At 49.4% G+C, this 13,554-nt stretch overlaps 1 protein-coding gene across 3 annotated transcripts in view; it reads left to right on the forward strand.

Annotated features, from left to right (window-relative positions):
* Ror2 (receptor tyrosine kinase like orphan receptor 2) overlaps positions 1-7,454 on the forward strand; it is a 183,637-nt gene extending 176,183 nt beyond the window's left edge. For 2 of the 3 annotated variants that reach the window (XM_034510931.2, XM_076939013.1), the window contains 2 exons: positions 3,556-3,758; positions 5,117-7,454. In XM_034510931.2, the coding sequence (XP_034366822.1) occupies positions 3,556-3,758; positions 5,117-6,562 (1,649 nt within the window). In that variant the 3' untranslated portion in view covers positions 6,563-7,454. The remainder of the gene's footprint in view (positions 1-3,555; positions 3,759-5,116) is intronic. The other variant, XR_013112054.1, reaches the window with a different exon arrangement.
* Positions 7,455-13,554: the final 6,100 nt, after the last annotated feature.

A 13,554-nucleotide genomic window follows, 5' to 3' on the forward strand; every position in this document is an offset into this window, starting at 1 on the left:
GTTGACTGTTTAGCTTGCCTGTAATGGGAGTTTGTGTCTTACCAGGGGATAGTGTCCCATCTTACCACACAATCGTTTGTTTTAAGTAACATTGTAACAGCAGATAATCATACGATGTTTTAGGATATGAAAAGTCTGCTGTGCGGGGCAGCCCTAATCTTACTTTCCAGCAGTGACTGCTGTGTGCATTCTAGAACCCTCCTTCTACCAGGTCCCTGTGCGTGTGGTCCTGGACATTCAGTTTAGCACCTGGGTTCTCACATCAACATCACTGAAATAATTCTCCTTGCTCCTTGTCCCGTTTCTTCAAGACAGTAGATTTCAGGCCTCTACATCCCTCATGGTGTCTCTGGTATCTCATGAGTGGGCAAAGGATGTCCAATGGCTGGTTTAAAACATCAGTAGTCAGCTGTGTCTGAGCGTCCTGCCACTCTGAGGAACACATATCCACAGCCATATGTATCCATCACTGGCCTTGGGGGATCTGGGTCACAGGGCCCAGAATACATCTGAAGAAGCCTGTGTTCATTCACTGCAGGAACCAACCTTGTGAATGAGAATGTGTGAGGCCTGCCAGGAAAATGAAGAGTAGGACATGAGTGAGCTGGGTGTCAGGCATCCAGACTGAGTGGAGTTTTAGAAAGATGCACATCAGGCTTTTGTCAATGATTTCCTCAGATCCTTGGGGGTATACAGGTAGGGGGTATTCTCCTGAGCATCTATCTATCTATCTATCTATCTATCTATCTATCTATCTATCTATGTATATATGTATGTTACTGGACCCTGAATCATAGGTTACAGAAAGGTCTGTACTCACGGGGCATTCACAGCACCTGAAGGATTGCTGGTGACAGCCAGATAGCAAAGCACCTCTGGTATATCATAGGAGGCTCTGGGGTACCCAGGACAGCATGCAGGGAATGGATATAGCCAGAGGAGCCCACAGATCTGTCCTGATAGAAAGAGACCAAAATATCTTACTCTGCTCCAAAGCCAGCAGCAAGCAGGGTAATGTAGACGATGTGATTCTATTTAAAAGAATTTCACAGCTCACCCTAGCAAAGTACAGTTTCAGTGTGCCTGGAGAGATGGCTCAGGGGTTAAGAGCAGTGGCTGCTCTTCCAGAGCCCTGAGCTCAATTCCCAGGAACCACGTGGTGGCTCACAACCATCTGTAATGGGATCTGATGCCCTCTTCTGGCAGGCAGGTGTACATGTGGACAGAGCACTCATATATCAAACAAACAAATAAAAATGAAAAAGTTACTCGTATAGCTGAAAACACTCATAGGAAGTTGGGTGCCAAACCATCAGCAATGTGACAGCCTTTGGTGACATGCGTTGCTATGAATAATGGCCTCTCCTTTCCCTGATACGATCATTTTTTTCCAGTTAGTGTGTGTTCTGTTGGTAACTTCTAAATGATGTTGATAAAACAAATGAGCGAGTTACTGGGTGGGCAGGGCTCATGTTTCTGCTCTTGGGGGGAGGGGTGTGAAAGCTCCCCACTGCTTTAGTTTTCTTTCGTGTTGCTATGGTAACATACAATTAGCAAAAGCAACTGAGGGAGGAGTGGACTTATCTGACTTCTAACTCTGTGTTAGTCAGTCATGGCAGGGAACTCAGGGCAACAGAAGCTTGAAGCAGCCATCACGTGTCTGTCAGGAGCAGAGAGGGATCCACAAACACATGCCAGGGCTCGGCTTGCCTTCTCTGTTATACTCAGTCCAGGATTCCCAGGCCAGGGGATAGTATTCCCATATCAATTATCCTAATCAAGACAGCCCCTTAATCTTGAGCGGTGGTTTTCAACCTTCTTAATGCTGTGGACCTTTAGTAAAGTCTCCCATGCTATGGTAATCCCCAACTATCAGATTAGTTTTGTTGCTACTTCATAACTGTAATTTTGCTACTGCTATGAATTAGAATGTAAATATCTGTGTTTTCTGGTGGTCTTGGGTGACCCCTGTGAAAGGGTCAATCAACCCCCAAAGGGTCACAATCGTCAGGTGGAGTACCACTGATATAGACAATTCCTCGAAGGTGTTCCTGGAGGCTTGCAACCTAGGTATTTGGTTGGCAATACAAACCACTACACCCACCCTAAACATAAAAACAGAACCAGAGTCTGGTTTCTCTGTCCTTGCCTTCCCTGACTACGGGAACATTTAGTCTTTGATCCTTTCTGGGGAAGTTGCTGCATAGGGACAGAGGAGTGTGTTGTCTGTCATTTTGTTTTATTGTATGTTATTTCAAAGGACCAGGTGACAAGACTGGGTTTTAGGTATGGTGATTTTTTTTTTGTCCCTCCCCAAGGTGGTACCAGAGTCATCTATTTCAGATATACACTCACTAGAAAGGGCTTGCTTGCCGTTTAAAGAGTATCTAAGTTTGATGTCCTTATTTCTGAGTGCGCGAGGGGAAGGAGAAGCCCATGGTTCCCTCTAGAGAGCCCACCTCCCACTCTTAGAGGGGAGGTCAGCCTTAACTCCTCAGACCACACCAGCTATCCTTGAAGTTCAGTGGCTTCAGTTACCATGGTACATGGGGTGGAAAGCCATCCAGGGACAGCCAGCCTTCTGTCATGTGCTGCCCAGGGTCTGTCAGCCTCTCACCTAACCCTTCTTACTGTTGTCCTTCAGTTTGTCTCCTCGTGTGCCCTTTTGTACCTTCCTGTAAGTTCTTTATATGGAGACAGAGCTCATCTTTTCCTTGAGAAGGATGAAGGGAAAATCGGAAGGTCCTTGTTTGTTGGTCCGGATCATCAGTCAAAAATCCTTTGCTCTGGTTGCCTGCCTGTACTCTTTTTACATCAAAGGAATCAGTAATTGTTATCCTGAAAGATAGCATCATTATACAAAACTGTTACAATGTATTAAAATGTTAAGTAGAGGAAAGGTTATCAAAAAGCCCTGGATCAAAATGAAAGACAGCCAGCTGTATGGGGAAATATTTAGAAAATGGTACCCGGTCTGGCTTGTTTCCAGACAGCCACCATGTTCCTGCTACTCCTCGGCTCTGACCAGGGCTCCATGAGATGCAATCAAAAAGCTTGACTGAACCCCAGACAATATCTGCCATCCTCTCAGTACCCGGTAAAATGAAGACTCTTAAAGCTTAATGATTACCTAAAGGATTATATATTTTAAAATGCTCAATTGACAAGATGCCCACACAATTAGAATTGTTACCCAATATCTGACCTTTTGATAGAAGTTGTTACCCAGGACAGCTTTCAGTTCACCCGTGGTTCTCCACAGCTGCTAGCTTCCTTCTTTTCTTGCTCTTCTTCTCTTTCTTACTTCCCCTTCCTTTTTTTCTCCCCGCCCCTTCCTTTCTTCCTCTCCCAGTTCCACCTCCTCTTCTACTGCCTAATCACTAAGCTCCACTGCAAATACAATGTAGCAGAATAAGTATCCTGCTACAAGAGTGGAATGTGGGAACAGCTCACCACACTTGAATTCTTTGCCTGGTGGTGGGAGGGGCGTGGAGAGCTTGTAGTTGAAAAGAGAGTACCTTCTAAAAACTCATGAATCCTCTCTGTGGTACCCAGGTCCCCGAGATGGCAGCAAGATGGGGATCCTGTACATCCTGGTCCCCAGCATCGCCATCCCCCTGGTCATCGCCTGCCTTTTCTTCCTTGTCTGCATGTGCCGCAACAAACAAAAGGCCTCAGCCTCCACCCCACAGCGTCGGCAGCTGATGGCCTCGCCCAGCCAGGACATGGAGATGCCTCTCATCAGCCAGCACAAACAGGTCCTCCAGCCTATATATTAATGAGGCAGCTCTTTGAGGGACAGAGGTGGGGAGCAGGGATGAAGTGTCAGCCAGCACAAACAAGTCCTCCTGGGAGGGTTCTAGGAAGCAGCTCTGATAGGGCCCAGCAGAAACATGGGGTATCAGCAGATAAGCCTACATAGGCCCTCTTGTGTGCTCTAGCTTGAGCTCAGGATGGGGTTCCTATGACACTGGACTCTGGATTTCCTCCACACACTGAGCTGAGGAACTCTGGGTAAAAAGCAAAAGAGAGCAGAACCTGGAAACAGTCAGCCATACTTTCCCTGGGTGTAGTTGGGGTAGAGGTGGGTAGCTTAGCATTGAAAACAGAGTGTAGCTTCTGTGGCTGCTTCTGTAAATAGATGGGAATGGATGTCTGTGGGATTCACACCTGAGACTGACCCTCTCCTCCACCTTCCCCAGGACCTCCCTAGTCCACTGAGCTGCTCTGGTTTTGCCCTTAGGGTGGCACAGAAAAGGAGATTTCAGATTGCTCCACCATTTGAAGATTACCGTGCATTTTTGAGAAATTAGGGTACTTTTTTGTATATGACAGGTAATGGCCTCACCAGGCCTCAGACATGCACACCTAGCTCATGACTGGCTTTGAGACCAGTGTTCTGTCTCGGGTGACTTTGAAGGCTCTTGGGGTGCCGCGGACAAGGCTGCCTCATTCAGCTCTTCAGCCATGAATTCCTGCTGCTTGCTGTGGGTTAGGATTGGTCTTTGAGGAGTGCAGGCACAAGCCTTAGAGGCTACAGATCATCCACCCAGAAGAAGTGGGGGAGGGTCCATGTCACTGGGTGTCACTTCTATCCAAAGAACTGATCATTTAGTGCAGAGGAAAGTCTTAGAGTGAGACTCAGAGGCAGGCTCTGTAGGCTGTGGTGCTAGGCTCTGAAATGACCAAATTCCAATAGGCAGACTGTTAAGGGCAGGACACCATGGGCCCATGAGAAAAACAGAGCATCCTGCTGTGGTGTGGGGCATGCTGGGAGAGATGTGATGGATAGCTCTGTAGGGTCCCTGGGTGATTCTAGGAAACTGGCTCTCGGCTCAGCTGTGTGAATAGATATAGGCATGCATGTGCATAAGGCCTTGGTGGGGGCACGGAGGTGCACGCTCACATTTTGGAGAGACTTAACATAGAGCTGTGTTTGTTCTGGAGGGTTTCAGATGGGGGTAGCCTCATGGCATTGGAGCTATAAGTAAGCGTCAAAAGGGTTGCCAGGCAGGCCAAGCCCAGGGACCAGCAAGGCCTTGCCAGCAATGATGATCCCAGGCACTCTGCTTTGGTACTGCATTGACAGTTGTATTTGACTTTTCCCTCTTGGCAGGCCAAACTCAAAGAGATCAGCTTGTCCACAGTGAGGTTCATGGAGGAGCTTGGGGAGGACCGGTTTGGCAAGGTCTACAAGGGCCACCTGTTCGGGCCCACCCCAGGAGAACCAACCCAGGCGGTAGCCATCAAGACGCTGAAAGACAAGGCTGAGGGGCCCCTGCGGGAGGAGTTCCGGCAAGAGGCCATGCTACGGGCACGGCTGCAGCATCCCAACATCGTCTGCCTACTGGGTGTGGTGACCAAAGACCAACCCCTGAGCATGATCTTCAGTTACTGCTCCCACGGCGACCTCCACGAGTTCCTGGTCATGCGCTCGCCACACTCCGACGTGGGCAGCACCGATGACGACCGCACGGTGAAGTCAGCCCTGGAGCCCCCCGACTTCGTACACGTGGTGGCGCAGATTGCCGCGGGGATGGAGTTTCTGTCCAGCCACCATGTGGTCCACAAGGACCTGGCCACACGCAATGTGCTGGTGTACGACAAGCTGAACGTGAGGATCTCAGACTTGGGCCTCTTCCGTGAGGTGTACTCCGCAGATTACTACAAACTCATGGGCAATTCGCTGCTGCCCGTCCGCTGGATGTCACCCGAGGCCGTCATGTATGGGAAGTTCTCCATTGACTCTGACATCTGGTCCTACGGTGTGGTCCTCTGGGAGGTCTTCAGCTACGGCCTGCAGCCCTACTGTGGGTACTCCAACCAGGACGTGGTGGAGATGATCCGTAGCCGGCAGGTACTGCCCTGCCCAGATGATTGCCCCGCCTGGGTCTATGCCCTCATGATTGAATGCTGGAATGAGTTTCCTAGCCGGAGGCCCCGCTTTAAGGACATCCACAGCCGGCTCCGGTCCTGGGGCAACCTATCCAATTACAATAGCTCGGCACAGACCTCAGGAGCCAGCAACACCACACAGACCAGCTCCCTGAGTACCAGCCCCGTGAGCAATGTGAGTAATGCCCGTTATATGGCACCCAAGCAGAAGGCCCAGCCCTTCCCACAGCCTCAGTTCATCCCCATGAAGGGTCAGATCAGACCCTTGGTGCCCCCAGCACAGCTGTATATCCCAGTTAATGGCTACCAGCCAGTACCAGCGTACGGGGCCTACCTGCCCAACTTCTACCCAGTCCAAATCCCCATGCAGATGGCCCCACAGCAGGTGCCCCCTCAGATGGTCCCCAAGCCGAGCTCACACCACAGTGGCAGCGGCTCCACGAGCACTGGCTATGTCACCACAGCACCTTCTAACACGTCTGTGGCGGACAGGGCAGCCCTACTCTCAGAGGGCACCGAAGATGCACAGAACATCCCAGAAGACGTGGCCCAGAGCCCTGTGCAGGAAGCAGAGGAGGAGGAAGAGGGTTCTGTGCCAGAGACTGAGCTCCTGGGAGACAATGACACACTCCAGGTGAACGAGGCCCACGTCCAGCTTGAAGCCTGAGAAGTATTGGGGCCTGGAGCACCGGCCCTGATGTGACCAGATGGGGACCTCAAAATGGCTCTGATAAGTCCCAAAGAGGGGGGAGGGCATCACCAGAGCCCAGGGACTGGCAAGCTGGTTGGAGCCTGTCCACCCGAGACTGTGAGAGATCTTATACTATCTCCTGCACTCTGTGCCCATAAAACTGACACTGCAGCCCCGGCTTGGCTGGAGGCCACTTCAGACAGGGACCCTAGGCAGCATGACCACCTCAAAAACAGGACAGGGAGACCCCACCTCTGTCTACTTTATCCTGATGGTAGATGGGTAGTGAGCTAAGGATGTTGTGCAAAGAAACGGGCTACATCTTTACTCCCTGTTTTATGGGCCGAGGATTCAGAGACTGGGGGTGAACATGGCTGTAAAGGGCAGCAGAGAGACGCTCTGGAGCTCAGATGCTCAGTGAGCCTCCTGCTGGCAGAGGACTGAGAGAGTTCTTTCTCTCTGTGGCTCAATGCTGAACATGTTCTTAACAGCCTAAGACCAGCAAAAGCAGGATGCTGCCATCTGCTGGGGTCCAAAGGACAGAGGGACCTCTGAACAGTGCCTTGGGAGTGCCTTGTATTAAAGGAAAAAGGTGCCTTTACAAAAACCAGCACGCTTTTGTATTTTTGTGAAGGGTTTTAATTATACTGCGTTTGTATTTTGCCTACTTTTCTGGAATTCAAGGGAAAATGTTTCCTGGGTTTAGAATGTTCGAAAGGAAGCAACGTTGTACAGAAAACAGTATTGTTAAATTTTTTTTTTTTTTTTTTTAAGAATCCTGTGCAGACCTTAAATGTAATTTATATGGTTTTCTGTGTGCTGTTTTTGTGGAAGTGTTTTGGTCCTAAACAATGACTTAGTAATTTAACCGTGTGTATTATCTCTGGGATGCCATCCCACTGGGGTTGTGTCTGCCTTCATTCCGCCACACGTGGTAAGGTCCTTACGTTTCAGAGTTCCCATTCCACACGGGCCGTGGGCAAGCTGCCTGGCACATGCTGTCAGTTCCTTGTGTAGGCCCCATGCCTGGTGTAGCCAATAAATGAACATTTGGTTGGTGCTTTGGCAGGTGGACGGGATGTTTGGTCGAGGCGGGCTCCTGCTTGGATGAGGGAGCACTTGGGAAAGCTTAGGCTGAGCCTCGCTGTGCATTTGCAGTTTTGCTAGGACCAGCGGCTCCATGGGAATGAAGCAAGAGTAGAAGTAAATGACAACCATGACAGACATCCTTTTCTCTCCTTCAGTTTGTATTGCTTTGTGTGTATGGTTGTGTGTGTGAGTGTGTTTGCACATGTGTGTGTGCACATGTGTATGAGCATGTGCACACACGTTTGTGGGTGTATGTGTGTGCACCTGTGCTTGCGTGGGCGTGTGTGCATGAGTGTGTGTGTGAGTATATGTGTGCATGTGTGTGTGTATGTACCATGCATCATAGTGTGTGAGTAGAGTTCAAGTGTTTTCTACAATGCAGGCCCTAGGAATTAAACTCAGGTCATCAGGCTTGATGTCAAGTTGCCAGCTCATGACACACACACACACACACACACACACACACACACACACACACCTGCTTCTCTGTTACAGCCACAAGTGCAGATTTACTGAAGGTGCTGTGAAGATGGCCTTGGGTTTCTAGTCTGATACCCCCCTGGAAGTTCTAGACTCTGGATTGTCACTTTGCAGGTGGGGTAAGAGAGGGAATTATTCACTGCCTGAGGCTGTCGCCCCCAACCTCCCTTGCTCCATTTGTGGTGTGGTTGCCTGAGTTAAGGTCATGGAGCCCTTGGTATCAGGACACTGAGATGTAGTAACAGCCTGGACTGAATCCTGGAGACAGACACCAAACAACCCCTGTGCCCAAGCCCTTTGCTTTGATGGAGTCTGGAGCCATGCCTTTGCGCCAGTCCCTTCTCCACATCCCACTTGCTCCAGAGAGCCATGGTGACGCCATCTTTGGCCTCCATGGATCTGGTCTGACTACGTGTTGCTGGCCCAGAATCCCTTTCCAGCGTGTGTTAGAGATGCTGCTGATGTTGCTTGGGGATTGCACGCTGACACTCACGCAGGCAGAGAACTGTTGGCCTCTTAGGACGTGTTTCCAGGGTCCATTCCTCCCATTTCTTTCACTTCATAGATTTAGACTTGTCCTTGAATGAGTTGACATTGTGAGCCCCACAGAGTCCCCCAAAATTGTCTAGCCACTTTCAGGGGGAAAGTACTGTCTTAGACAGAAGCCACCTTATCATAGAAAGTCCCCTGCTGTGACACAGATGTGTCTCATGCTAAGTCATAGAGCTGACCTTGCCCTGCCCCTTCTATCCTCCCAGCTTCCCAGTCTCTTAACCAAGCAGGGGATATCAAGTGCGGAGCTCATGGCTGAAGCCATCATAACAAAAGCCAGAACTGTAAAAAGAGGGACCTCTGGGTTACTTGATTAGAAGTGGGCTGTCACACGGGAGCCTTTGCAAATGAAAGACCAACAGAGTTTTTGGCTTTCTTTTGGCAGGGCTGTGTGGTCTTACAGCAGGAGGCTGGGTCGGCAGGCCCTTCCTCTTCAGATTCTGGCATTCCAAGACAAGCGCATCCGCATCCACATCTCCAGGTGTAGAGCAGTTCCCTCCAGAACAAGGGCCTCATGCTGTGCTCCAGGGGAGTCCAGAGAGTTCCCTGCTGGCCTGCCCATGGGAGATGGGCATGGGAAAGAAGGAGAGGCCAGGGTGTCCTTGCTGGAATGGCAAGTACTCACCCCCCCCCACCTTGTTTTCTGCTCACTCTGCTGTCCCAGAATAGTCCTGCTTAAATCCACCCAGGCATAGTGAACTATAATGTGTGTCCCGATGTCAGAGTGGATGCTTTCCTCAGGGACGGAATAACTGGGCTACAGATGAGGAGCCGGCTCCAGGGCGCCTCCCAGCCGGTGTGGTCAGGATGTCTAGAATGGGTATGTTTAGGATAATGACAACTCCTGAAAGAGGAACTTGGCCTCAAGTCTAACTTGTACACCTGGTGGTTTAACTGTTCTGCGGACTCCCGAGGTGAAAACGGGAAATGGCTTTTCATGTGTCTCCATCAGTGGGGAAGCCACTTCAGCCGACTGTGACTGGCCACCAGGTACTAACGGTCGTCACTGCCAGTACCTCGGGGATCTGGAAGCAGAAGTTCTGCAGAAACGTTGGTGGGTATTTCTGTCTCAGTGGGGGAGATGTATTTGGGGGGTTTCAAGAAAGTTAAATATAAACTGTTCATTTCCCCCTCTAATTATAATCACAAACTCAGGACCTTGAGGGGACCTACCAACCTTTGAAAGTTTCTGTGGATGAGAAATAGTGGTTTAGTTGGAATGTTCTAGAACCGTGGACTATAGAGATAGGTGAGTCAGTTCAGGACAGTGCTCTCTCGCTCTCTCTCTCTCTCTCTCTCTCTCTGTCTGTCTGTCTGTGTGTGTGTGTGTGTGTGTGTCTGTGTAAATTCCAAATGAGCCCTGCAAATTCAAGAGTATGTTTCATACACCTTACATTTCTGAATAAGCCATCCTATTAAATCAGTCTGTGCTGTGCTTTTCTGTTCTGACGTAAGGGCATGCCACAGTCCAGGAGGCTGTTACCTACCTGGGGCCATCTCTTGTTCTCTATGACACAGTGCCTCTGCCTCACTTTGGAAACAGCTCACTGAATGCTTCAGTGTTGGCGACATTGGGGACAGTTTGTAGGTTTACCACCGTGTTTCAAACAGACCTTATGAAAAGTATTGGTTCCTTGTGAGTGTGAATAAGAACTCAGATTTAACGTTTAAAAATCCCTTTGAAGCCAGGTAGTAAGAAGGAGGCTATCGTGAAAAGATTGTCTGAAGCGCTGGCCTTTGAGGCCAGCCTGGGCAAAGGAGGGGGGACCACTATCTCAACAAACAAAATATTTCCAGGTGAATTTTTAAATGGGGCAGAGGCGCTGTCAAGGCCAGTGATCTCCATTGATGTGTCTGTGCTTGCAGCCACAGCTAGACGGTGTGTGCTTTCTAAAGCCTGTGCCCACCCCACCCACTTCCTCCTCTCACCATCCCCCACGGTGGCGGAGACTTGAGAGTCTGAAGTTAGTGAATGAGTCCCCTGTAAGGGACGTTGGAAAGGTTGGAAAGGTAACAGTAATGCTTTGCTTGGGGAGAAACGTCTACACTTCGCATTATAGGACACTGCCTACAAACAACCCAAGCCTCATCGCCAGACCTGACGGTTCAGGCCAGTAAAGTCTGAATGCTATTGTGTCTCTTCAGCTGGGCTTGACTTCCTTCATCACTGAGTCACGCATGAGTTTCTGGTGTCCAAAGACGAGATGGAGCATCACCTCTCAGATTTCCCTCCACACTTTTCATTAACTCAGACCCTGTTATGTAGGGGTGTTGCCTGTAGCGTTAGTGCCATCCACCTTTGCTCTGGAATCGGCCACACTGCCAGCCCTTCTCCCAGCTTCCCTTGAATCCTCAGATAAACACACACACACACACACACACACACACACACATACACAGAAAGAGACAGAGACAGAGATGCTTGTTTTCAACTTGTCTTCTTGGCACAATTGCTGGGTGCTACTATCTCCCATCTGGAAAAGCGTGCCCTTATCGATAACTCTTAGCTCTGCCCCTCCCACCTGCCCTAAACTTCATTGGCTAGTCCCATCTAGCCCCTGACAAACATCCCTGACCACCCCCCTATAGTAATGGCCACAGGCTCCTTCTAAGACCTCACATGGCTGCTGGGTTCTTCTCCCTCCAAAGCTTGGCAGAAACTCCCCGTCCTTCCTTGTGCCTGCCTTTACTGGGACTTGGAAGTCCTGCCTGTCCCTTCTGCCCAGCAGTTGCCCCATAGTTTTCTTTACTGACAGACCAAGAACTGATTGGGAAACAAGACCTCAGCATCAGAACTACCCTTATATGGGGGGTGGGGGAGATGTCTTCCTGGGTTTCTTTAGGCACAAGTAATAGTTGATGTATTATATATTTATTTTCTTTTGTGGTGACTTTCTCATCAATTCTTTTTTCTGCCTTTTTTCCCCCACTGAGCAGTGAACCTTGTCCATGGCCAGGGTCTGAGGCTGAGGTGACTTCTGATTAGCTCAACTCATTGCTCCCTGGTTTCCCTTTGTGGCTGCCACAAACATTTTGCTTATCCTGTACCTGCCTCCAACTGACCTGTAAGTGAGGTTCTGAGGCCAGTCGTGGGATTGCCCCTGCTTGTGAAAGTAGGAGCTGTCAGTGGGCCAGGCAACCCAACCCTGTGGGAGTATGGAGGGTAGTTATTTCTCCAGCCTGTGACAGGACACAGCCTGCAGGCAAGGGTGGTGCCACCGGAGGCTCCAGTGCATGAAGCAGTCTGAGGGCAGGCTCTTGGACTGAGTGTGTGTCATAGCATACGAAGTCAGGCCAAATAAGCATGCTGGCTTGGCTCTACCCCTCTCCCATGGGCTGGCCTTCAGTGAGAAAATTTAGAAATATTAATTAAATTTGAAGTCATCCTTTGGGCATTGCAAAGCTCTAGGAAGGTCTGGAGAACCCAGAGAAGGACTAGGCGAAAATGATCGTTTCTTTGAAACCTCAGAAGTCAACAACAATAAGTTGCTTGCTTGGCTGGCTTTCCCCTGTGGCTGTCACAAGCACTCTTCCTGTGGAGAATCTGTGCCTGCCTCCCCTCACGACAACCCCAGACCCCTAAGGGTCTCAGAAGCTCCTGGCCATGGACAAAACTTACTGCTCATGGGAAATATTACCATAGGAAGGAATAAATACAAGAATATACCAACTATATATTTAACCCTTTCCCAGGATAGCCCAGGCCTGTTTATTCCCTGTGACTGTTCAGTTGATATATATCAGGATCAACTGGGCACCTCCATGTGTGATATCTTCCAAGTCTAGATGGAATTAGGGCATCTGAAAAGGGAAGGAATCCACATGGATAGAGAGGTCGTCTTTCCTAAGGTTGGCTTGTATGTGTCTTGAGACCTGTTCTCTGTCTTACTATTGTTCTATGTAGGCTAGTTTTGGACTCTTCATCCTCCGGCCTCTACTTCTCATGTGCTGGGATTGCATTGCGGGCCACCATGCCTGACTCCACCGTCCTCTCCTTGGCATGGTGGGGTCTTTACTGTGAAGCCACACTGGAGCTTCCTCTTTGGAGGAAAGCCAGCCTAATCTGCTAGAAATGCAGAACTATAGGATTCTGTCAGTGTCCTGAGTTGCATGGATCGATCGAAGAAAGAGTGTCACTCTGGAACGTAATGAGGCTCTAAGGTAGCAGGGGGGCCCAGCCTCAATGGACTGAGCTTCAAACGAACAGCCATGGAGGAACGTATGTGTTGATTGTTATACAAAAGTTGTTTTTTGGGTAAAATGAATTCCTCATACCAAAGCCCTCGATCTAATCTATGTTTCCTGAAAGAAAACTTTGTGGCCCTGCAACATTAGACCTTATCAGGCACATTTTGCAGCACTCAATCATGCCAGGACTGTCTTGTGACCAAAGTGATGCAAAGTCTGTAAAGCTCCTTCAGAAAAACAGCTCTGTCGATAACAGAAAACAATCTCTATTTCCTACAGTGACTTCTTCAAGGGCACAGTACTTCTAGGAAACAAGTCTTCATTCTGATTTCTACCCCACTTAGAGTGAAAAACAACGAGCTCATTCTAATGTTTCCCCTGGATTTAATGACTCTCAACGACAGGCTTTTGTTAAGAAAAAGCCATCATTCACTCAGAGACGTAAACTAACTCAAATTAGGCTGCCAGAAGCCAAGAGACTGACATACTGTTCACCTGAAATATCTGCCACCATCCCATCCTTTGCTGCCGGGCTCTCATTTGGAGCTTCCAGACAAAGCTCTTCCAGTTAATAATGCAGAGGTGGCATCATCCTGGCCACTGGATTAGCCAGCACCTGACTTTACAGAGTGGGAGGAGTCAGGCTCTCTGCCTCATGA

Source organism: Arvicanthis niloticus, chromosome 8 (assembly GCF_011762505.2).
Source record: "Arvicanthis niloticus isolate mArvNil1 chromosome 8, mArvNil1.pat.X, whole genome shotgun sequence".
NCBI classification, from domain to species: domain Eukaryota; kingdom Metazoa; phylum Chordata; class Mammalia; order Rodentia; family Muridae; genus Arvicanthis; species Arvicanthis niloticus.